Source organism: Schistocerca piceifrons, chromosome X (assembly GCF_021461385.2).
Source record: "Schistocerca piceifrons isolate TAMUIC-IGC-003096 chromosome X, iqSchPice1.1, whole genome shotgun sequence".
Lineage (NCBI taxonomy): Eukaryota > Metazoa > Arthropoda > Insecta > Orthoptera > Acrididae > Schistocerca > Schistocerca piceifrons.
The window spans coordinates 108,926,470-108,951,201 of NC_060149.1; the positions used below are offsets into that span (position 1 = coordinate 108,926,470).

Here is a 24,732-nt window from a genome sequence, read left to right on the forward strand (position 1 = left end):
TTATTGTTTCGTTTTGGTGAGTCCATTTCTATTCTGCTAGCACAGATACTTCAAAACCTACCATAAAATTACAAAGTGTAGAAATTCACCCGGAGGATCAATGCTTTGACAATGTAACCAACATTTAAGCCAATGTCACATGCAAGTTGAACAACATCCCAAAGAAGTACTTTTCTGACAGTTTCACATTGTTGTATGAACATTCTGTGCATTTTACTCAAATAGGGAAGGCTATGTAGAACATCCAAAGCATTAAAACCACCATCTTAACAGTGTGGTCTATTTTTTTAAATTAATCCATCTTGTAACTTTCTGGATAAATGGAGTACGTCAGTGATTTAGGGCAATAGTTTTGAGGGGCTCAATCTGCTGTTCTTATTGCAAATGCATATAACACATGCCATGTTTTAGACACTGGAGTAAACTGTGAGTAAGAGCAAACCAACTTTAGTTGCTAATCCTGTACAGAACCTGAAAAATAAGTTTAGTGATTTCAATTCTTCCAAGAGATAAGGAGATCTATGTTACTCATCTCTGTAGTTGTACAACTACGAGGGCGAGTCAAATGAAAATCTTAAATATTTTTTTAAATATAATATTTATTGTGCAGAAGTGGTACAAAGCTGTATCACTTTTTCAACATAATCTCCCCCACGCTCAATGCAAATCCTCCAGCGCTTACAAAGTGCATAAATACTTTTAGAAAAAAATTCTTTTGGTAGTTCGCGCAACCACTCATGTACCGCGTGGTGTACCTCTTCATCAGAACGGAACTTCTTTCCTTTGAGTGGTCCAAATATATGGAAATCACTTGGGGCAAGGTCTGGTGAGTATGGTGGATGAGGAAGACACTCAAAATGCAGGTCTGTGATTGTTGCAAATGTTGTACAGGCAGTGTGGGGCCTTGCATTGTCATGTTGCAAAAGGACACCTGCTGACAGCAACCCACGTCACTTTGATTTGATTGCAGGCCGCTGATGATTTTTTAGGAGATATGTGTATGATGCACTGGTGACAGTGGTCCCTCTAGGCATGTAATGCTCCAAAATGACGCCTTTTTCGTTCCAAAAGAGAGTCAGCATAACCTTTCCTGCTGATGGTTCTGTTCGAAACGTCTTTGGTTTTGGTGATGAGGAATGGTGCCATTTCTTGCTCGCTCTCTTCGTTTCCGGTTGATGGAAGTGAACCCAGGTTTCATCCCCAGTAATGATTCTTGCAAGGAAGCCATCATCTTCTCGTTCAAAGTGCCAAAGAAGTTCTTCACAAGCATCAACACATCATTCTCTCATGTCAGGAGTCAGCTGCCGTGGCACCCAACTTGCAGACACTTTGTGAAACTGGAGCACATCATGCACAATGTGGTGTGCTGACCCATGACTAATCTGTAAACATGCTGCAATGTCATTCAGTGTCACTCGGCAGTTTTCCTTCACTATGGCTTCAACTGCTGCAATGTTCTGTGGAGTCACAACTCGTTGTGCCTGACCTGGACGAGGAGCATTTTCCACTGAAGTCACACCATTTGCGAATTTCCTACTCCATTCATAGACTTGCTGCTGTGACAAACATGCATCACTGTACTGAACCTTCATTCATCGATGAATTTCAATAGGTTTCACACCTTCACTACACAAAAACCAAATAACAGAACGCTGTTCTTCGCTGGTGCAAGTTGCAAGTGGGGCGGCCATCTTTATACTGATACTGCGACAGTATGTGTGCATCTGCACTATGCTGGCACCAACAGGCCATTCTGCACACTGTTTGTAGCACGCTTACCAACTTACACGATAACAGCGTGAAATTTCGATTTGTTATTACAAATTTAAGGTTTTCATTTGACTCACCCTCGTAATTACAATACCATCTCCTGTTTCCCCCCTTTGAAAAGAGTACATTTGAAGTGGTTCATTTTCTGCATTCATTTTTAGTACCTGTGTTGTCAGTAACTGTTCAGGAACTAAATTTTGTGCCATGATCAGTCTTAACAAATGATCAAAATATGTATGTTTTAATTAAAATGTTTGCTTGCAGCTCCACTGCTTTCTACAGATTTATTATATAGCAATAGCGTGACTGTTTTATACAAATCATCTTAAATGGTTAATTACGTGATTTTATAAAAACGGAAATGACATTCAAATAATTTGAAAGCCTCCTCAAATGCTTCATTTGAGTCGTGTGATGCCTGCGATGTCACTGGCTAGCTAGTTGCTCCTACTGTCATAATGCTCATTCACATTGATGCCTTGTTTTGGAATTTATATTTCAGAAAATGGGTTAGAAATGGTGTGTAGTACTTCACTGTACACATACAGCTGTAAAAACTCCTGAGAACTTGAAACTTCCTGGCAGATTAAAACTGTGTGCCGGACCGAGACTCGAACTCGGGACCTTTGCCTTTTGCGGACAAGTGCACTACCAACTGAGCTACCCAAGCACGACCTACGCCCCATCCTCACAGCTTTACTTCTGCCAGCACCTCATCTTCTACTTTCCAAACTTTGCAGAATCTCTCCTGGAAACCTTGCAGAACTAGCACTCCTGAAAGAAAGGATATTGCGGAGACATGGCTTAGCCACAGCCTGGGGGATGTTTCCAGAATGAGAACTAGTTCCGCAAGGTTTGCAGGAGAGCTTCTGCAAAGTTTGGAAGGTAGGAGACGAGGTACTGGCAGAAGTAAAGCTGTGAGGACGGGGCGTGAGTCGTGCTTGGGTAGCTCAGTTGGTAGAGCACTTGCCCGCGAAAGGCAAAGGCCCCGAGTTCGAGTCTCGGTCCAACACACAGTTTTAATCTGCCAGGAAGTTTCATATCAGCGCATACTCTGCTGCAGAGTGAAAATCTCATCCTGAGAACTTGTTTTTGCGTGTTCCAAAGAACGAGAAGATGTGTAAAATGTGGATGCAAAATGACACCATGTTAATGCACAAGTTCTCCAACTTAATTAAAAATGTCTAGCACTCTGAAGTTAACATTAACTTACCTCTGACATACATTTTACCACTGTTACAAAGAAGGATAGCACGATTCAACGAAATTAAACTCTTGGCAAAAATTATACTTTCACCCTACTTCGAATAACATAAGACAATATTCAAAGATTGCTGGTTCAAATCCAGCTCAAAATAATATTTTAAGTTATTTGTTAAATGAATCGACAGTCCTGTCGTATGAAAACCAAATCACAATTACAAAGCTTCACTACACTGATCAGAGAAAGAGTAGTATTTTGTTTTCTTGCCGTTTACAAGTGCTTACACTTGCAATTGCTGTTCACAAACATCATGTTCAAAAAGATATTTCCTAGTTAATGTAACCACACACTTTTTACTTTATTAGAAACAATGTTTCTTTTTTTATCATCACAATGTCAAGCAAGGATTACTATTGTTTGAACTTTTGAAGTTTCATCATCTTACATAAAGATGAAGTAAGTCTGCTTCAGACACTGATGTTAGTTTACATTCACAAACATCACAGCTCTTACGTTTGTGTTACCTGCATGTTGTACATACTTTATATCTCTCTGTATACAAATCCTCGTCATCCTACACCTCTTTGTACTGTGGGCATACTACTAGCAATGCTTTCAAAAATGTGAATAGTTTATACAAAAAGTAAATACATTTATCCTCAGTTGTCCACTGCTCAGATTAAGATGAATTTGAATCTATACTTAATACATCCCACCATTTAAGCAACTCCTACAATGAGTTCATGCTAACGCTACTTATGTATTTCATGTAAAATTTTTAAAGTAAGCAACTGTTCCAAGATTTGGCCCTGTATCCTCTTCACTTGCAATTACATGCCCTGTCCGTTGCGCCAAGAATACTTTGATAAGAGTTGTTTCCCCTGCTGAGTGTCTTATATAAAGGAAATCAGCACTAAGATTTGCCAAAAATAATTTCAATGTGTTTTGGGACATGGTTCATGACTAACAGTCATCAATCTACAATGAAGCACCAAAGAAAATGTTATAGGCATGCATATTCAAACACAGAGATATGTACACAGGTAGAATCCAGCACTGTGGTCGGCTACACCTACATAAGACAAGTGTCTGACGCAGTTGTTACATTGGTTACTGCTGCTACAATGGCAGTTTATCAAGATTTAAGTGAGTTTGAACGTGGTGTTGTAGTCAGCACATGAGTGATGGGACACAGCATCTCCAAGGTAGCGATGAAGTGGGGATTTTCCCATACAACCATCTCACGAGTGTACCATCAATATCAGGAATCCGGTAAAACACAAAATCTCCGACACTGCTGTGGCTGGAAAAATATCCTGCAAGAACAGGACTAATGACAACTGAAGAGAATCGTTCAATGTGACAGAACTGCAACCCTTCCACAAATTGCTGCAGATTTCAATGATGGGCCGTCAACAAGTGTCAACATGCAAATGATTCAACAAAGCATCATTAATATGAGCTTCCGGAGCCAAAGGCCCACTCATGTACCCTTCATGACTGCACGACACAAAGCTTTACGCCTTGCCTGGACCCATCAACACCAGCATTGGACTGTTGATGACTGGAAACATGTTGCCTGGTTGGAAGAATCTCGTATAAAATTGTATCGAGCGGGTGGGCATGTACGGGTATGGAGACAACCTCATGAATTCATGGACCCTGCATGTCAGCAGGGGACAGTTCAAGCTGGTGGAGGCTCTGTAATGGTGTGGGGTGTGTGCAGTTGGAATGATATGGGACCCCTGATACATCTAGATATGATTCTGACAGGTGACACATACGTAAGCATCCTGTCTGATCACCTGCATCCATTCATGTCCATTGTGCATTCTGATGAGCTTGGGCAATTCCAACAGGACAATGTGACATCCTACACATCCAGAATTGCTACAGAGTGGCTCCATGAACACACTTCTGAGTTTAAACACTTCCAATGGCCACAAACTCCCCAGACATGAACATTATTGAACATATCTAGGGTGTCTTGCAACGTGGTGTTCAGAAGAGTTCTCCACCCTCTCGTACTCTTACGGATTTATGGACAGTCCTGCACGATTCATGGTGTCATTTCCCTCCAGCACTACTTCAGAAATTAGTAGAGTTCATGCCACGTTGTGTTGCAGCGCTTCTACATGATCATGTGGGCCCTACGCAATGCTAGGCAGGTGTACCAGTTTCTTTGGCTCTTCAGAGTAATTATAAGATACACATCTATTTGCAAAATTTCTACAATATCTTAGTTTTGAGCAGGTTTATTGATGTTGCAGGGTGCAGGGAAAAGAATGTCCATTGTTGCACATATTGCCACTCAAATTGGGTGGACCATAACACATTATCTTTAGGAATGTTTCTGTGGTGTCACCGCCAGACACCACACTTGCTAGGTGGTAGCCTTTAAATCGGCCATGGTCCATTAGTATACGTCGGACCCACGTGTCGCCACTATCAGTGATTGCAGACCGAGCGCCGCCACACGGCAGGTCTAGTCTAGAGAGACTCCCTAGCACTCGCCCAGTTATACAGCCGACTTTGCTAGCGATGGTTCACTGATTACATACGCTCTCATTTGCAGAGATGACAGTTTAGCATAGTCTTCAGCTACGTCATTTGCTACGACCTAGCAAGGCGCCATATTCAGTTACTACGAATGTATTCTGAACAGATAATATTGTGAATCATGTACCATCAAGAGTGACGTTCATTATTAATGGATTAAAGTTAAGTATCAAACTCATTATGTCCACTTTCTGAATTCTAATTCCTTGCCATGTTCCAGACCTCACGTCAGTATAGTCCTTCCCTCCTCACGCCAGCCTGCGTGAGCTAAAACGCGTGCATTTCGGCCTCCACTAGTAACACGGTGTTGGCTCTTCTGCCAACACAACAGTTTCCAATATCAGCACTCACAAAATTCCTTTCTATTGTTACTTAAAACTTGTAATTGTGTTTTCCATCACTAAATAGTCAAGCTGTTTGCAGAAATCTATGTAAAAAAACTACTAAGTTACCTTTGTCTTACTCCTAGCCTGTGATGTTACCAATGCTTCAGCCAATAGCTGAGCATTTTCGATGATGTGACCAAATATTGATAGTTAATGATTTGTAAGCTTTAATTACAAAAAAATAACAAGTCTTTTGTGAGAATATTGACAATATATGCTAATTGAATGTTATAATCACTCAGAATAATAAGTCTGAACCATATTTTTAACATAGGAAAGTAGCCTATCGCTTTTTATCTACTAATTTTTTAATATCATGCCAAACATACACTTTGCCATCATTAGTTATCCCACTAAATACCTTGTTTTAAAAACTTTATCAAATATTCATTTAAGTTACAATTTTGCCGTGTGTGTGTTGTCACAATTAAATGTTTGAAATATGATGCAACACTATGCTTGTCTAATTCGCTGAACATACACACTTTTATGATTTTTCAGCATTCTTTTCCAACAACTATATCGCAATCAACAATTCCAGTCTTTCAACTTGCTGAAAATAGTCATGCTTGTTTCCAATAGATCTAATACATGATGTCCCGCTCAAAAGAGGCCCCACAAACAAACATTTGCTTGAATTACACTTAAATGCTTTGTATAAAAATTGGGAAATTAAATGAACATGTTATACCATGTTCAGGGGGAAATAAAGGTGAATCACAAAAGGTGCTAAAAGTTACTGTCCTCAACTTGTAAACACAGTTGATCATGATGCTGCAGATTCTCAAAGGTTGCTGCCAGAACCTCTGCTGCCTGGATTTCACGGATAATGTTCTCTTGTATATCTTCCAAGTTGTGTGGTTTGTTGCTGTAGACCGTGACTTTTAGGCCACTCTAGAGGAAAAAGTCAGGTGGTGTTAAATCAGGTGACCTTGGGAGCCATAGTCTTTTCGAAATCACTCTGCCGCAGAAAAATTATTGGACCTCAGCCATGGTTACTAGAGATGTGTGGCTTGTGGCACCATCCTGTTGGTACCTGCTGAGGTACATTGTCCAACTAGTTCACAAATTCCCAAAACATTTCAATGTAAACTGCACTTGTCACGGTAGACTTGAAAAAATTTGGTCTGATAATGCGAAACTATGATATTGCACAAAACATGCCAATCTTTTGTGAATGCAGGGGTTGCTCGACCAGTCCAAGTGGATTTTCATTACACTACAAATGTGTATTCTGAGAGTTCACATAGCCAGAGAGGTGGAACCATGCCTCATCACTGAACCATGGGTACTGCAATATTCCTGGCCCCTGACCAATAAACTGCTGAGACCAACAGCAAAATGTAATGTGTTTGTCTTTGTCATTGACATTCAGGTCCCGAACAACAGTAAACCTGTATGGATACATGACAGCTTTCTTCGTAACTCTGTGACATTTGATATTCCTGAGATAAATGTCGAACAAACTTTACATCAGTTACTTTTCTTCCAATAGTGGCAACCGTCCCCCGCTGTGAAGATCCAACACCGTTCCACTGCTCTCCATCTTATTCACTAACTTTTGTATGCAGCACTTAGACTGTAAATGCTTGTCACCACACCACTCAATGAACATTCACTGATATGTCTTAATGGAACTAGTAATCCAATATTGTTTCACAAGAAACACACACTCTTCGACACAGTAGCAATACATTGTCTCTAAACATTGAGCTCCATCCACAGCAATGCGTCAAACAATGTTGCAGAGTGCAGTGTTGCCACGTCATACATCACGGTGCAATTTCAGCAGAATTGCTACACGTTTGTGGAGCCTCTTTTGAGTGGAACACCCTGTATAATTCAAACCTGGTCCATCTTCTGAAGTAACTGAGGCTTTCGTCATAAGCCAGTGGGTGATAAAAAGATTTCCGTTTGAAGGCTATATAGTCCAGAATCTGTATGTCCATCAGGCGAAATCTGAGCAGTGAAGCAATCATCCCCCAGATGCACAACGTTGGAGATACCCATTTGGTAAAACACTGTGTCCTGCTGCGTGAAGAAGTCTCTAACTGCCTGCTTTCCACATCCTTGTCAGACAGAAATTGTTGACACTTCAAAGCTTTTTCTAAGGAACCAAAGGCATGACCATCACATGGAGAGATATCAGCTCAAGCAGCTCCCACTTGAATTGTCATAACTTCTGCATTACAACATTTGTGATCTGGAGACATGCATTATCCTGAAGCAGCAGCACCATTCTACAATGGCGGTTATTGACAGACATGCTGCCTCACACACATACTTCATTCCCATATGGATGTCTATTGGTGTTTGTCCTTCGGCAGTCAAGAAAATAACACCACCACACTGGTCCTGTTTGGACGCATTTGGTAATAACTTTGCCATAGCTTACATTTCCGCATTTACCACATGCACGTCGGAAAGACACCAACACCACATTAAACCCTTGTCTACATGTATTTGCTTATATATCCACATCGGAGTCAATCTACGTTGCACATGTGGTATCATACAGAGATTGCAGTGATGTAACAAGGTCAGCACCTCACATCAATACCACAGAAGTTAACGATGTCTTGCTGCATTCCACAAAGACCATTGGGAGGCGCTGGTGAAGCCATGCCCTGCCTCCCAGTGCTGCAGTGCCACTGCACCGAGATCAATATACATCCGAGCAGAGGAAGGCTTTCCCAGTCCATGTCCTCTGAGCAAGGAGATAATGATCTCTGATCAAGGAGATAACATACTCTAGTTAGAACACATGTGTTATTCATGTTACAGATGGAACTGTATTTTCAAACTTTGTACCTCTATACTTCAAGAGACGAGTTTAGTAACTCTGTGCATCAAGTGATGCTTTAATATTCAAAGACAGCTTTAAATATTCAGCATATTCTTGTGGCTATAGATTGCATAAAGTTGAATAAATATTTTTATCATTCTTTTAATAAAGTGAACTAATATTTCACATATCATAGTTCTGATCAACCACCTCCCAGAGTTCTGATCAACCACCTCCCACAGTTATGAGCAGATGACTGTAGTTTTCTCAAGTCATAACAGCATATATGCTGCAGCAAGGCCCTCAAATGAAAACATTTTGATCGCCCCTTATACTATTAATGTGTATAAATGTACAAAAATGTATTTATTAAGCGACCAATAAAACCAAGTTTTTGAAAACAGCCACAAGTCGCAATTTGTATTTTTTCAACTTGTAGCTGTTTTCAAAAACTTAGTTATTTACTATTTGCAGTAGTCAGAATACAACAGACTTGAGCAGCAGCTTTTAATACTAAAAACTGAATGCAGATAATGATAATGTCCTTTATAAGAATATCACAGACTTGAGCAGCAGCTTTTAATACTAACAACTGAATGCATACAATGATAATACCCTTTATACAAGTAGTTTTTTTGCTGTAAATAACAAAAGCAATGTAGCATAAAAATCATTATTATCATCACATTATTGGTCATGTACTTTTAAACATCACACTCAAAATACAACATCCTAAAACATAAAATCAAACGTCTCTCATCAGCACAAAAATGAGCAATTAATTAGAACTTAGAATCATTTAGCATGCAATTATGTGCTGTGTAGTGGAAATATTGACATTAACACATTTCCCATGCTAACTGGTACACCAAATGTGAATAGCATGAAGAAGCATAGGCACTCTCTCTCTCTCTCTCTCTCTCTCTCTCTCTCTCTCTCTCTCTCTCTCTCTCTCTCTATATATATATATATATATATATATATATATATATATATATACCCCCAACAATAAGAGTCTTATTGTACTTTGTAGCATTTCATGTGGTTGAGTAAAGTTAACTTTGAATTTTCAGCAATACCATAAAATACTGAGGAATATTTCCCGCCAAGTGGTGAAGACTCCATTACAAGAGGATTATTGAGATGGTCAAAACCAAAGATTATAAGTGATCTACACTCTCTTTTTGAAAACATTTGGAAAACTGAAAAGATTCCGGAAGAGTGGAAAATGGCATTAATCCTCCCATTATATAAAAAAGAAGGCAAACAAAATGTTGACAATTACAGAGGACTATCACTTCTGCCAGTGGCACACAAGATATTATCAAAAATTCTCCTCAACAGAGTTGAAGAAACTTTAGACAAACTACTGGGAGAATATCAGTGTGGTTTTTGAAAGGTAAGATCCTGCACAGACCAGATTTTTAACTTAAAATCAATAATTCATCAAAAAATGTTAACCGGAAAACTTTAACAATATTGTGGAGACAGAGAAACACTGGATATCATCATTAGTAAATTCTATCTAAAGTTAAATTTGGGTCAAGGGCACCTGTATGATAGTTGGGGAGGGGGGTGCTGGCTAGATACGGGGTATGGAGTATTTTTAATATCTTGGAAGATAATGACGACTTGTTGGTAGCTATATCAATGTTCCAATTCTGACCCTGTTAAAAACCTGTGTAATACTGACTTTAAAACAATTTTATTGTAAGAAAAGCACCTGACTACACTATATTTTTCTCATTCCCTGAGAGCTAGGCCCCACAACCGTCTGAAATAAAATTGGGTTTTAGACGAAAGGACAGCCTGTCACCTTCACTGTTAACTGTGTTTTGGGAGAAAAATTGTAAGAATCTGGAATTTGGAGCTACAAAATCTCAAAACTGAACCAATAATTCTGGGAAGGCTATCAAATGGAATTAAAGTTAAACTGTCTGGCTTTTGCAGATGATTTTGCAATACTTTCACAAAATCTGATGGAAGTAGTTACTGAAATACATCTTCTGAAAAAAATAGTGAATAGAACTGGACTCAAAATTTCAGATGAAAAACAAAATTGATGACAAATATTTAAAAAAATGCAACAAAACACCCAGACACACAAATATGTAAAACAGAGCACATTAGTAAATTTGAATATCTTAGAGAAACTGTACAGCGGAATGGACTAGAAAAATTTGCGATGGCTGTAAGAGCTAATAATAAGGAAAAGAGTATGTATGGTTTGATAAAAAAAATATATATAACAGGAATTGAAAATCTAGAAAAACAAAACTAAAAGACTATACCACAGTGGTAACCCGAATGTTTGTGTGAATGCTTAACGATGAACTACAAGCTGCGCAGAATAGGGGTATTTGAAAGACGGATCATTAGAAAAATAATGGGTGCAATACAAACTACAGATTGTTGGAAAATGAGAAGTAATGAAGAAATCTATAAAAATAAAAAAAATATTGGAAGTAATGGCAAAGCGAAGATAAATCCTCTATGCACACTTCTATCAAATGAATGTGAATGTGCTAAAAAAAATGTATTTATGGAAAAGAAAGAGACAATACCATGAATCACAGAAGTAAAAAAGAACTGAAAAGAAACAATAACAGAGAATTGAAGATAACAGAAAGAAACCTTTCTAACAATAAAATACCAAATTTCCAAGGCAGAAGAAATACAAAATTTGGAACAAGATGGACAGAAGAAAGAAAATGACAACATGGGGAGAAGATGAAGGACTACTGGAAAAATAGGAAACAACGAAAGAAGAAGAACTGAAGTTGTTACATAATCCTACTTGGTCAGTATGAAGATTAAAAAATGCTAAATAATCCTACATTTATGGACTTTCATTACACTAAATAAATAAAAGGACTAACAACAATTCACATGAAGGAGGGAGGAGAGGTGGTAAGTAGAAATAAACTATAACCATGATAAATGCATAATTATATATTTTTAGCAACATACAGACATATCACTTTGCTACTTAATCTTCCACCAAAGTTGAGAAGTAAGTTTTCAAAACAGCATATTTATTTTTACCTGATCATACTTCCCTTTCACAAAATTCAAATATCTCCTCAATGGAAACTGTGGTCCAACAAGGAAACTCCCTGGGAAGTAGGCATGTGCTGCAATTTCCAGGAGTGATGGCACATGTTGTAGTGCAGTCTCCCTCTGATTCTTTGGCACGAGCTCCTAGAAAACATAATATAATTGTTGCTTTGAAATTGCTAGTAATGTGATGCTCTTGTTTCACTCTGCTCAATTTTGGTTTGGATATAGTTTTGGCATCAAGCTCTATCTTCAGGCAGACGGTTCAGTGACAAAGAACATTCCTACATCTGAAAAGCATAGGCTCAATGCTTAATACATGATTTTCAGTGCTTCCATAACCAAGGGCACCAAAGTGTTTGGTGTTTCAAGAGGGACCATATCAAAGGTTTATACAGTCTACAGGGGCAACAGAAAAATATTGCCCACTAAATCACAATGTGTATGGAAGTGAGTGTTAAATGATCATGATAAGATGGTTGCCAAAGAGGACTTTGATGAAAAATAAGAGGACGACAGCTGCAAAAGTCACTGCAGAACTGAATTCGCACTTGTGAACTCTGTCAGCACCAAAACATAATGGGAGCTCCATAAGCTTGGAATTGCAGAGTGAGCTGAAATTCCCAAACCGCACATCACTCAGGCAAATGTGAATACAGGAAAATGTGGTGCCAAAGCCAGGTATTACCTGGACAACAGAGCAATGGAAAAAAGTCATTTTGTCAGACGAGTCTCATTTCACACTGTCCTCAACTTCTGGCTGAGTTAATGTCCCACGAGTTAAATGTGGTGGAGGTTTGGTAATGATTTGGGCAGCCATATGACATTCTAAGGGTCCCATGGTTACTCTGCAAAGTGGCATTACTGTCAAAGATTATGTGTAAATTTTGGCTGATCAGGTCCTTTCCGTGGTACAACATTTGTTCCCCAATAGGGATACTATGTACCAAGACAAGTTGTTCACACGGCTCACATCGTCCAGGTCTGGTTTTGTGAGCACGAGGATGAAGTGTTGCAACTCCCATCGTCACCACAGTCACCAAATCTCAGTATTATTATATTATTGAGCCTATAGTTTTATACAAACTTTCCACTAATTTACAGGAAGACTTCCTTTGAAAATAATACATGAGCTGTATTTATCCACTCCAAGGAAATAGGAAGCTGTTTTGAATGCCAATGGTTTTCCTACATTGTATTAGGCATGGTAATGTGTTGCATTTCTGGTGTTCCCATATTTTTGTCCACTCCTGCATATGTAAATAAGTAACTTTCAAGAAGCTAACTTATAACCACAATTTAACTGAAATGAAAATAAAACAGCTACAGTAATCAAAGTAAAATTGTGCAGCATTGAGAAAAATGGATTCTCTTGTTAATTTTTTTTCCAGTCAGTCTGAAAAGTACCTCCAACTGTTCTAACAAGGGATCTCCCCATCACACACCACTCAGATTTTGTGGTAAGAGGGCCCAGAGGAGAGCATGTCAAAAACTGAATACAGATCAAGCATGAAAACAGGAAGTTGTGAGATATACCTTCTTGCTCAATATAGGTGTTTGTATGAATGTGAATGTGATCACTCCCAAGGAAATGATGAAAACATAATAGTTTGTCACATAAGCTGCAACAAATGAACGCAACAGTTTCACCTACCACACAGTTTCTCTGTGCTCTGTCAAAATATAAGTTTTTACTGTTTTTGAAGTTGTGTTCCTTTTGGAGGTTTTGAGAGCTGAATTCTTTTGTTGTAACATACTTCACACCTGTTTATTTGTTGTTTTCACTTCTGTGAGATGTCTATGTGGTACCCTGCCTGCTATCACTATTCATTACATTTATATAATGACCACTTATCCAAGACATCATTGCCATTTCAGGCTGCTTTTTATTACACTTCTTTTTTTTTTGGACCACTCACTGTTTCTATTTTGCTCTTTTTTCCCCACCTTCTTCCTGTTTTCATGTTTGATCTGTGTTCAGTTTTTGACGGGCTATCCACTGGGCCTTATTACCATTAAATCTGAGGGGTTTGTGATGGGGAGTTTCCCTTGTAAGAAGACACAATGTAAATATCTAAAATTTCCTCAAATTATGGACTAATACAATATTACCACATACAAAACTTCAATATTATTTAACTTTACAGTTGACTTAATACCAGTGTTTATTTCAGTGTAATGTAAAGACTGAAGTCTAAAGGAGAAATGTGTCTAGCAGTGGGTGTAAACTAGGTGGTGGTGGTGGTGGTGGTGATATGTTTGCAAATGAACAATACCCAATACAGTAACACTGAAAAAAGTAAACTAATGGTCTGAACTACAGCTGATAGATGGAGAATGACAGGCATACAAAACATGGAACTCTACAAAGAGCTGTAACATATAAAAGTAACAATATGTATTAGAATAGACTGCTACTTATGACAATGAGGAGGCATTGACCAGCAGACAGGTACATTTAAAAGTACAATGTTGGACATTATTTAGATAACAGACAAAGTCCTTTACCAGATGTGTTTCTTCATCCAATGAAGAGCATTGTTTGATAGCTAAATAATACAGAACAGTCCACTTTTAGATATGCCTGTCTGCTTGTCAATGCCTCCTCATTGTCGTAAGTAGCAATCTGATCCACTTCGTAACACTATTGTTATTCCAGCCAAGACACTTCATTTTTCATAACAAATAAAAAGTTCTTAAAGCAGAATGAAAGCACTAGTACACAGAATGTCATCAGTATACTTAGTGTGTAACTGTCTGCTCCTTGTAGTTACATGCTATTTATATATGAGCTAAATTCTTAGCAATGGAATTCTTTTCTGAGAAGCATGTGCTTGATTTATAGATATAAATTCCAAACTACAGAAACCAATACAAGAATAACAAATAAAAACAGTCATCAGATTTATTTTAAATAACTTCAGTAAATGTAGTGATTCTAGCTGCACCTTTTAAGAGTATCCATTAACTGGTATAACAACATTAACAAAAACAATAGCAATTATTACATAAAAAGTTCTAACTTTGAACAGGAACTTACAGACCTAGACATAAATTTCAATTAAAAGAAAGAAGAAGAAGAAGAAGAAGAAGAAGAAGAAGAAGAATAGATATCTGAAACAACTTACCAAATATTTAAAATAAATCTGAAACACACTACACAGCAAACGGATAATTAAACAACACAGAGTACACAAACGTGTTATGCTAATTAGGAACATAACGAAACACATGGTCATAGAAGAGATACAACTTATTTGGTGATGGAGTAACACCAAATAGGACAGAATGAAAGCAGTTTACGTGTCTCAAACACATTTGAAAACATAAAGATGCTATCGGCATCAAGTGTCACTGTCATAGTGTTGTGCACACACGGCAGACCAGGCTGTCCCTGGCGGCCACCTCAGGTAGTTGTGGGCACACTGTTTGAATGTCAGCATGCACTACGCTTGCCATAGTGGCCCAACTTATGACTGATGTGGGTGGTAGGTATGGTAACCTCCTTTCTTGTGGAGGGGGATTGGGGGGGTGGGGAGCAAGTGTCACCTTCCACGATTCTGTGACTGAAGAGATGTCCAGTGCGGTGCCAGGTGCAGCAGCCGAATCCATCTGGACCGGTGCGTATGGACAAAAGTGAGTGAAACAAGTGCACCCCCAATGCCTGTCGAGCCCAGTGGACAGGATTAGTGATAAGGGAGTGGGGACTATCTGGACGTCAGAGTCTATAACAACGGGTGCTGGCATGGGCATCAATGGTGGTGTACTGGAGAGGGGAGGTTCTGGCATTGGAGAAGTGGCTTCCACCCCACTGATGGCAGTGACTGCTCAGCACAGTGGGAGGCAATGCCACCGGCCACAGAAAGCAAACCTGCTGTCAGTTCTGACGAAGCACACACTGACAAGGTACGTGGGTACGACCAGGCCTGCTTGACCCTGGAGTGCGCAGTGCCCACAAAGGACAAGGTGTTGGGCCCATGGGCAAAGGAGGGGACCCTGTGCCCATCCTGGGAGGGAATTGGTTCCGGTGGCATGTCACAAGTCGATCTTTGGTGCAAACCATGAAGATGTGATGGGCGTACCTGCTGTGGAAAACAGCCGGAATCCAGTTGGGGCACTGTCTAAACATCCTGGCCCAAACTGTTGTGCTAGGTGCAATGTCAACAAAACCAGTGGTGATGGGAGATGCCTGCTGAGCAGCAAGAGGATGAGCAGTGTCCGTGGCTGACGGCTGCACAGCAGCTCAGCAGGGCTCTTGGCCTCAATTGCCACAGTCCTGTAAGAGCTTTTTTTTTCCCAAAATAAAAACAGTGACAGCCTCCTCGGCTGGGAAACCTTTTACATAATTGCACATCTATATTTTAATCATATGGACAAAACATTCTGCGTTGCCATTCAACTGTGTGTGGAACAGTATGGAAAGGAGGTACCATGATGTGGCGAATGCCACTTGTGCGTACAAAAGTCTTTGAAAAATTCTGCCACAAACTAAGGACCATTGTCCAAAACCACAGGGTAAAGTAAACCTTCTATAGAGAATACTTTCAACAGGGCACTGACAGTCACAGAAGGACAACGAACGACATAGGAGAAACGAGAAAAAGCATCATTTGCCAATAACCAGAAAATGTTTAAAAATGGACCAGTGAAATCAATGTGGACTCTTTTCCAAGGCTGTGTAGGGGCTAGCCATAGCAAAAACGCAGTGTGTGGCATCACCTGCTGATCCAAACACTTGTAGCAGGCCATGACAAGGTGTTCCACTCTTCTACAATGCTCAGCCAAAACACATGGAGAAATGCCAGTGGTTTTATGCAAGAAATCTTCCAGTGATCCTGATGTCATAAGCAGAGGACCTCCAGCCGTAGAGCCACAGGAATACCAACGCAGGAAGTAAACCCTTCTATAGAAAAGAGAATAAAAATAAGTACACTGAGACGGGCTCTTTTAAGGGTTGGTGACCCTGAGTGGTAGAAGGGGATCCCCTGACAAGAGTGAGCATTGCAGGAACATAGTAGTATGTAAATTCACACTGTAGTGTAAAGTTGCACGAAAGATGTCGGTAAGAAATCCTACCAAATTTTTCTGCGAAACAAAAGTATACGGCGAAGGTGTTATGAACAGAATGAGTGTGTTTAAGTGGTGCAGGGAGTTTAGGGGAGGTACAATAAACATTCATGACAAACAGAGGAGTTGAATACCTTCAATTTCAACTGATGAGTTGAAACACAAAAAAATCATGGAAACTGTTTGTGAGGACTGCTGACTCACAGTGGATAAAATTTCTGCAATGTTTCCACAACTCATCAGAAGTCCTTTATACAAGACTCTCACAGAAGCACTGGGGTACTGGAAACTGTGCACAAGATGGTCCCAAAACAGCTGAAAGAGCAGCACAATAAAAATTGGGCCAATAATGCCCGCTGGTTTCTTGAGTGAATTGAATTAGAAAGTGAGGATTTTCTGAACTCTATTGTGACTGGAGATGAAATGTAGGTGGCTCATTACTCACCAGAGACAAGAAAACAATCATCACAGTGGTGTCACACCAATTCCCCATCTGCCAGAATGTTCAAACAGAAAAGGCATCATTTCGGTTGAATTTCTGCTTTTGGGGAGGGGGGAAAGGGGGGGGGGGAGATCAAGGCACAACAATATTGTGAGACCCTAAAAAACTCAAAAGGAGCATTCAAAACAAAAGGAGGGGAATGTTCATGAGAGAAGTGAGCTTGTTGTATGATAATGCACATCCTTGCACAGCCTTGACCACCAAGGCACTCTTGGACTCATTTGGCTGGGATGTTCAGAATCACCCCCATATCATCTCTCCTCCCTAAGGCACATGAATGGAATTAAATTTTCAACTGACACACAGCTGCTCTGAAGTGGGGGATGAAGATGGAGGGAGAGTTCTTTTAGGAGGGCATAAGAAGTTTATGCCACAGCTCACTAGATGAACTGAACGGGATGGCAATTATGTGGAAAAATAGTCAAGTGTATCAATAGTATCCTGTATTTTTTTTCAAATACACATTTTCCATAAAAAATATATTTCCTCAACATGCCTCGTATCATGCGTACGACCTGCTCGAGTACTGAATCTGTCTCCACAGCAGGGGAACTGGTGGTGGGAAAGCCATCTAAAAGATGTACAACTCTGCTTCCGCCGTTTGGCGATAGGTGGCGACAACAGTAAGTAGCGGTCGAAAGAAACAGATCGCAGATGTCAGGCAGTTAGCTTGGACCTCGGTCAACATACCCTCATTCAAACATTATTCGGTTTGTGTCTGCATCATAAAGTTGTTATTGATTGAAAATGTCAGTTTACGAGCCTAATTATCATCATTTGCGGGAGGTGTTACTTTTTTGTTTCAACATGAACAAAACAGCAGCTGAGTCTCATCGAACGCTCTCAAGTACGTATGGTAAGGATGCTATTGGTGAAAGAATGTATTGTGAGTGGTTTCAACGCTTCAAGGATGGTAATTTTAACATCGTAGATGGGCACAGTGGTGGAAGAGAGAATGTTTTCAAAGATGGAGAATTGGAGACATTGCTGGGTGAAGACTCGCATCAAACACAAGAAGAACTGGCACGACTAGTGGGAGTGACACAGCAAGCCATTTTAAAACGTCTCAAGGCTATGGGCATGATTCAGAAAGAAGGAACTTGGGTCCCGTGTGAGCTGAGAGCAAGAGACATTGAACAGTGTTTGTGTGTTTGTGAACAGTTGCTTCTGAGGCAAAAACAGAAGGGATTTCTGCATCACATTGTGACCGGGGACAAAAAATGGGTTCATTATGATAACCCTAAATGCAAAAAATCAATGGGATATATTGGCCATGATTCAATGTCGATGGCCAAACCGAATATTCATGGCTCCAAGATCACGCTCTGCATTTGGTGGGACCAGCTCAGCGTCGTGTACTATGAGGTGTTAAAACCAAGTGAAACAATCACAGGTGCTCATTATCAAACACAATTAATGCATTTGGGCATGGCATTAAAAGACAAACGGTCACAATACAGTGAGAGGCACGATAATGTGATTTTGCAGCACGACAATGCTCGACCTCACGTTGCAAAAAGAGGTCAAAACGTACTTGGAAACGTTAAAATGGGAAGTCCTATCTCACCCGCCATTGCTCCCTCTATCACCCGTTTAGATCAATGGCACATGGCCTGGCTGACCAACACCTCCGATCTCATGAAGACGTCACAAATTGGATCGATTCGTGGATAGCTTCAAAAGATGAACATTTTTTTTTTAATGCAAGATTCATACACCGCCCGAAAGATGGGAGAAAGTAGTAGCCAGTGATGGAAATACTTTGAATGATACACATGTAACCATTTTGTTTCATTATAGCCTCAAATGTTGGGGAAAAAATGGCAGAAGCAAAGTTGCACACCTTGTACCACATGCCTTACCTCCATATCCAGTTGAAAATAAAGCAGTTTCTCCTGGTCAAATGAGGGGTCAGGGCCCATGGGGACCTAGGAAAGAGCATCCGCGTTTGTATGTTGTGACACAGGACGAAAATGGATCTCATAAATGTACTGAGACAAGAACAGAGCCCAACACTGAAGACAAAGTGTGGCTTTGTCCAGTAAGGATGCCGGTTAGACAGGGAAAACAAAGGCTTATGGTCGGTAATTAAATAAAATTCTGCACCATGCAGAAATTTTTTGAGGCATAGACAATAACAAGAGCTTCTTTTTCCCCTGATAACAATGTTGCTGAACTGAGCTGAGCATTTTCGGTGCAAAGGCAATAGGCTGTTTGCAATCATTTGCATGGTGATGGGCTAGGACTGCTCTCACTCTGTACTGTGACAGAACCCTGGTCAGGACCAGACGCTTGCTGGGTTGAAATGATGCAAGACAAGGTGTGGAGCAAAGACTATCTTTAAGCTGCACAAAGGCATGCTCATAGGCTGCAGACCAAACAAATGGAGCACTTTTCCAAAGCAACAGATGCAAGGGGTGGGTGACAGTAGCTACTCTGGAAATAGCATGCCACTTTGTTGAGGAATGCCTGAAGCTCTCATAGATTAGACTGACAGGACACAGCTGTAATCCCGGTGAAATGTTGTTCCATATGGCGTATGCCCTGCTGGGAAATTTCATGACCCAAATAAGCGATGGTAGGTGGGAAAAAGTGAGACTCAGGGAGATTACATTTGACAACGCCACAGCCTGTAGAACAGCAAACAAAGGACAGAGGTTACATTGGTGATCCTCTGTGGTAGAATCTGTCACAATTACATCATCAAGATAGTTAATGCAATGAGGGACAACCATCATAACCTGTTCTAAAAAACACTGAAAGGTGGCAAGCACACAAGTGACCCCAAACATTAGTCGTTGACACTGATAGAGGCCGAAAGATGTATTAAACACAGGTAACTGTTTCGATGCCTTGTCCAACAGAATCTGAAGGTAGGCTTCGGCAAAGTGGATTTTTGAAAAGAACTGATCACCAGCCAACTTCGTGGGCAACTCCTCTAGGCTACACAGGGATAAGTGTCTATGACTGACTGTACACTAATAGTAACTTCGAAGTTCACAGACCTGAAGCTGACCAGACGGTTTCTTTACAAACACTAAGGACATAGCCCATTCACATGAGGAAATAGGCCTAATTATCCCAATGATGTTAAGTGATCCAGCTCTGTCTTAATCTGATCACATAAAGCTACCGGCAATGGCCTCTCCTGAAAAAAGTGAGGGTGGAAAGAGGGTTTGAGTTTGAGAGTGATATGTGGTGTTAAATTGTTTGCACAACCTAATCCTGGGTCAAACAGAGCCAAAAACTCATACAACGAGGAATCTACTTTGTGATAAGCCACTTGGTAGAACACCACATCTGCAATAGAAAAACTAAAAGTATCAAAGGCATTTACCCAAACCAATTTTCAGTACTCACAGCATTAACCATCAAGTATGTAACAGAAAAGACAACTGGCTTTTTATCATTGTCGATCGTGAATTGCCTGAGAACAGGAATCTACTGTTAGTTATAGCTTACCAATTGATGCTTGATGCATACCAATGGGGATTTGATCCTGGCAGAGATCTGCCTGTTGAGTGGGGACAGGGTTACTCTCACATTGATTTATACGATAATTGGCTTATCCGTCACATGGACTTCAATGAAAAGTTTGTACTGGCCTGCATACAATGGCGAACACAATGACGAAACAATACGAAATCGACGTCCAGTGACTCCTGCAATGACTCCTGTCTGGGTAGAGATCGACATACCACTGCTATGTGGTGACCTTTTGTTTTTGTTTTTTTTTTATTTTTTATTTTTTTTTTTAATGACAAGAGACCACCCACTCATGCTGTATGAAACAAGAGGGGCACAACATAAGAAGTGGCATTTGCTGTTCCTGCATATGATGTGTTTGTCTGTGGCAGTCCGGATGGCTTGTTTGTACTGTGGCTACCTCCTTTTCCCTCCAGCATGCTAGGCTCCATGCGCCAGAGATGCATGCTGTCAAAAATGACAACATCACTCCAAGCCTCTAACTGGCGCTACATGGCACAGGAGACCTTGAATGACTGCAATATTCGAAACCTCTACTAATGTGGGGTCTTCAAACTGAAGGACATATTACTGCACTCTCTTATCTGGGCCAAACAAGTTATTGAATGAAACTTCCTGGCAGATTAAAACTGTGTGCCCGACCGAGACTCGAACTCGGGACCTTTGCCTTTCGCGGGCAAGTGCTCTACCAACTGAGCTACTGAAGCACGACTCACGCCCGGTACTCACAGCTTTACTTCTGCCAGTACCTCGTCTCCTACCTTCCAAACTTTACAGAAGCTCTCCTGCGAACCTTGCAGAACTAGCACTCCTGAAAGAAAGGATATTGCGGAGACATGGCTTAGCCACAGCCTGGGGGATGTTTCCAGAATGAGATTTTCACTCTGCAGCGGAGTGTGCGCTGATATGAAACTTCCTGGCAGATTAAAACTGTGTGCCCGACCGAGACTCGAACTCGGGACCTTTGCCTTTCGCGGGCAAGTGCTCTACCAACTGAGCTACCGAAGCACGACTCACGCCCGGTACTCACAGCTGCAAGGTTCGCAGGAGAGCTTCTGTAAAGTTTGGAAGGTAGGAGACGAGGTACTGGCAGAAGTAAAGCTGTGAGTACCGGGCGTGAGTCGTGCTTCGGTAGCTCAGTTGGTAGAGCACTTGCCCGCGAAAGGCAAAGGTCCCGAGTTCGAGTCTCGGTCGGGCACACAGTTTTAATCTGCCAGGAAGTTTCATATCAGCGCACACTCCGCTGCAGAGTGAAAATCTCATTCTGGAAACATCCCCCAGGCTGTGGCTAAGCCATGTCTCCGCAATATCCTTTCTTTCAGGAGTGCTAGTTCTGCAAGGTTCGCAGGAGAGCTTCTGTAAAGTTTGGAAGGTAGGAGACGAGGTACTGGCAGAAGTAAAGCTGTGAGTACCGGGCGTGAGTCGTGCTTCGGTAGCTCAGTTGGTAGAGCACTTGCCCGCGAAAGGCAAAGGTCCCGAGTTCGAGTCTCGGTCGGGCACACAGTTTTAATCTGCCAGGAAGTTTCATATCAGCGCACACTCCGCTGCAGAGTGAAAATCTCATTCTGGAAACATCCCCCAGGCTGTGGCTAAGCCATGTCTCCGCAATATCCTTTCTTTCAGGAGTGCTAGTTCTGCAAGGTTCGCAGGAGAGCTTCTGTAAAGTTTGGAAGGTAGGAGACGAGGTACTGGCAGAAGTAAAGCTGTGAGTACCGGGCGTGAGTCGTGCTTCGGTAGCTCAGTTGGTAGAGCACTTGCCCGCGAAAGGCAAAGGTCCCGAGTTCGAGTCTCGGTCGGGCACACAGTTTTAATCTGCCAAGAAGTTTCATATCAGCGCACACTCCGCTGCAGAGTGAAAATCTCATTCTGGAAACATCCCCCAGGCTGTGGCTAAGCCATGTCTCCGCAATATCCTTTCTTTCAGGAGTGCTAGTTCTGCAAGGTTCGCAGGAGAGCTTCTGTAAAGTTTGGAAGGTAGGAGACGAGGTACTGGCAGAAGTAAAGCTGTGAGTACCGGGCGTGAGTCGTGCTTCGGTAGCTCAGTTGGTAGAGCACTTGCCCGCGAAAGGCAAAGGTCCCGAGTTCGAGTCTCGGTCGGGCACACAGTTTTAATCTGCCAGGAAGTTTCATATCAGCGCACACTCCGCTGCAGAGTGAAAATCTCATTCTGGAAGTTATTGAATCTCTGACCACTGTATCTGCATAAGCCTCCTGAGACTTAGCTATGATGAATCGACACTTACAACTGAGGTCATGAAAATTGGCTGCCCAAAATCGATATATGATTGCTGCAGCTGTTTGCGACATTTGTAGAATACAACACATGCAGCAACCACATGTGTATGCTTGCGACGATAGGGGGACAGCAAACTACACATATTGTCAAAAGAAAGTGATGCTGGTTCTTGCAGAGGAGCTAACTGGCACAGTAAGTTAGGGGTATCCACGATCAGAAGCATGACAGACCTCCATGTCGGGCACCCGGAACACCAGGAAATTATGGCAAAGCTGCTTCTCGTAAATGTCCGTCTTCCAAGGATTCATCAAAGGAGGGGAACAGCAGCAGGTGAACAACTGGTGGCTGAGCCTGGGTCAACACAACCAACAACCGTTCCAACATGACCATTGCTGTTGTTGCAGAAGTGGCTGAAGTAAAGCCTTTTGACTCTTGATATTGTCACTTGCGTTATAACTAGGAACACAAGGAACTGCACATCCATAAAAGAGATACAATTTATTGGCTCACAGAGTGGTCTCAACATGAATACAATGAAAGTCGTTTACATGTCTCTAACACTTTTAACATCTGAGGGCCAGGAGGCCAGTGCATGCTCTTATGAAGATGCTATCCACATCAAATGTCACGGGTGTATTGCTGCATGTGCACGACGGACCTCGTGATGGCGGTCAGAGACTGGGCTGCTCCTGGCCAGCTGCCTTGGGTAGTTGCAGGTGTGCTGTTTGAATGTCGATGCGCATTGTGTAGTGGCCCAACTTACTACTGCTGAGTGATACTGTGTTTCAAAATATTTTACCCAATACCTATTTTAGATAACAATAAACTTTTCAATGTAGGTGCGCTGAATATCTGACTCATTATGAAGGCATATACTAATACAGATTTTTTTTTTTTTCTTTGCTAAGGTAGGGAAGTAGTGAATGGTATGAGCTGCCACGCTCCTAACATCAGACAAAATGCATATATGTTGTGTCCTTTGCAGTGTTGTAATAACACTGAGCTGTGAATTCTGCACTCTCTTCAATTTTATTCTTATAAATTTTTTAAATACATTTAAGTATTAGTTATGATCACCCACGTTTCTATCTGTACATTCACACATTTATATCCCGAGCATTTAGTAGTTATCTTGAACAAACATGCAACAAGAAAAACTATCAAAGTGAGATTGCTACTTATGGGAGGATCAAATTTTTATACAAAGTTCTTTCAAGACACTTTTGTTCATTACAAGCTCAATGTTGACCAACACATTTTGAAATGTAGCATCATTAAATCAATATATATTTGTCTTTTCACGGTCAAGATCAAATAGAAAGGTAACCATTCTATCTCATGATCTGTTACATTTAAACAGCTAGTTTACTGAAACACGCCAGCATCGGTATCTATAGTGCAATATCCACAATTTCTTCAGTGATATTAATTGAGGATACGTTTTCTAGCTGACAATTCTATTCTGGCAGTACTCTTCACTTAGCTACTGAGTCATCAGCAATATCTGGATGAAAAAGGGCCTCTTTATCTCTCACTACAGTGAAGAACCTACTTTCTGATTCACTTTTAACCGACCCCACCTAAAACTTCCACCTTTACTCAGTTGACATTCACCAACTGAAGTAATTTTAATGAAAAGAAGGATGCTTGTAAAAAAAGTTAAAATTAAAAACACCATAA

The 24,732-nt window shown here is 40.9% G+C and overlaps 1 protein-coding gene and 1 non-coding gene across 2 annotated transcripts in view; one reads left to right on the forward strand and one right to left on the reverse strand.

Moving 5' to 3' along the window:
* The window catches only part of LOC124723057 (lysophospholipid acyltransferase 5), a 190,052-nt gene that overhangs the window by 116,096 nt on the left and 49,224 nt on the right, over positions 1–24,732 (reverse strand). The window contains exon 5 of the mRNA XM_047248236.1: positions 11,750–11,905. Within this exon, the coding sequence (XP_047104192.1) occupies positions 11,750–11,905 (156 nt within the window). The remainder of the gene's footprint in view (positions 1–11,749; positions 11,906–24,732) is intronic.
* Positions 2,710–2,784, forward strand: Trnas-cga. Its single transcript has one exon. It is a non-coding gene; the product is annotated as a tRNA-Ser (tRNA).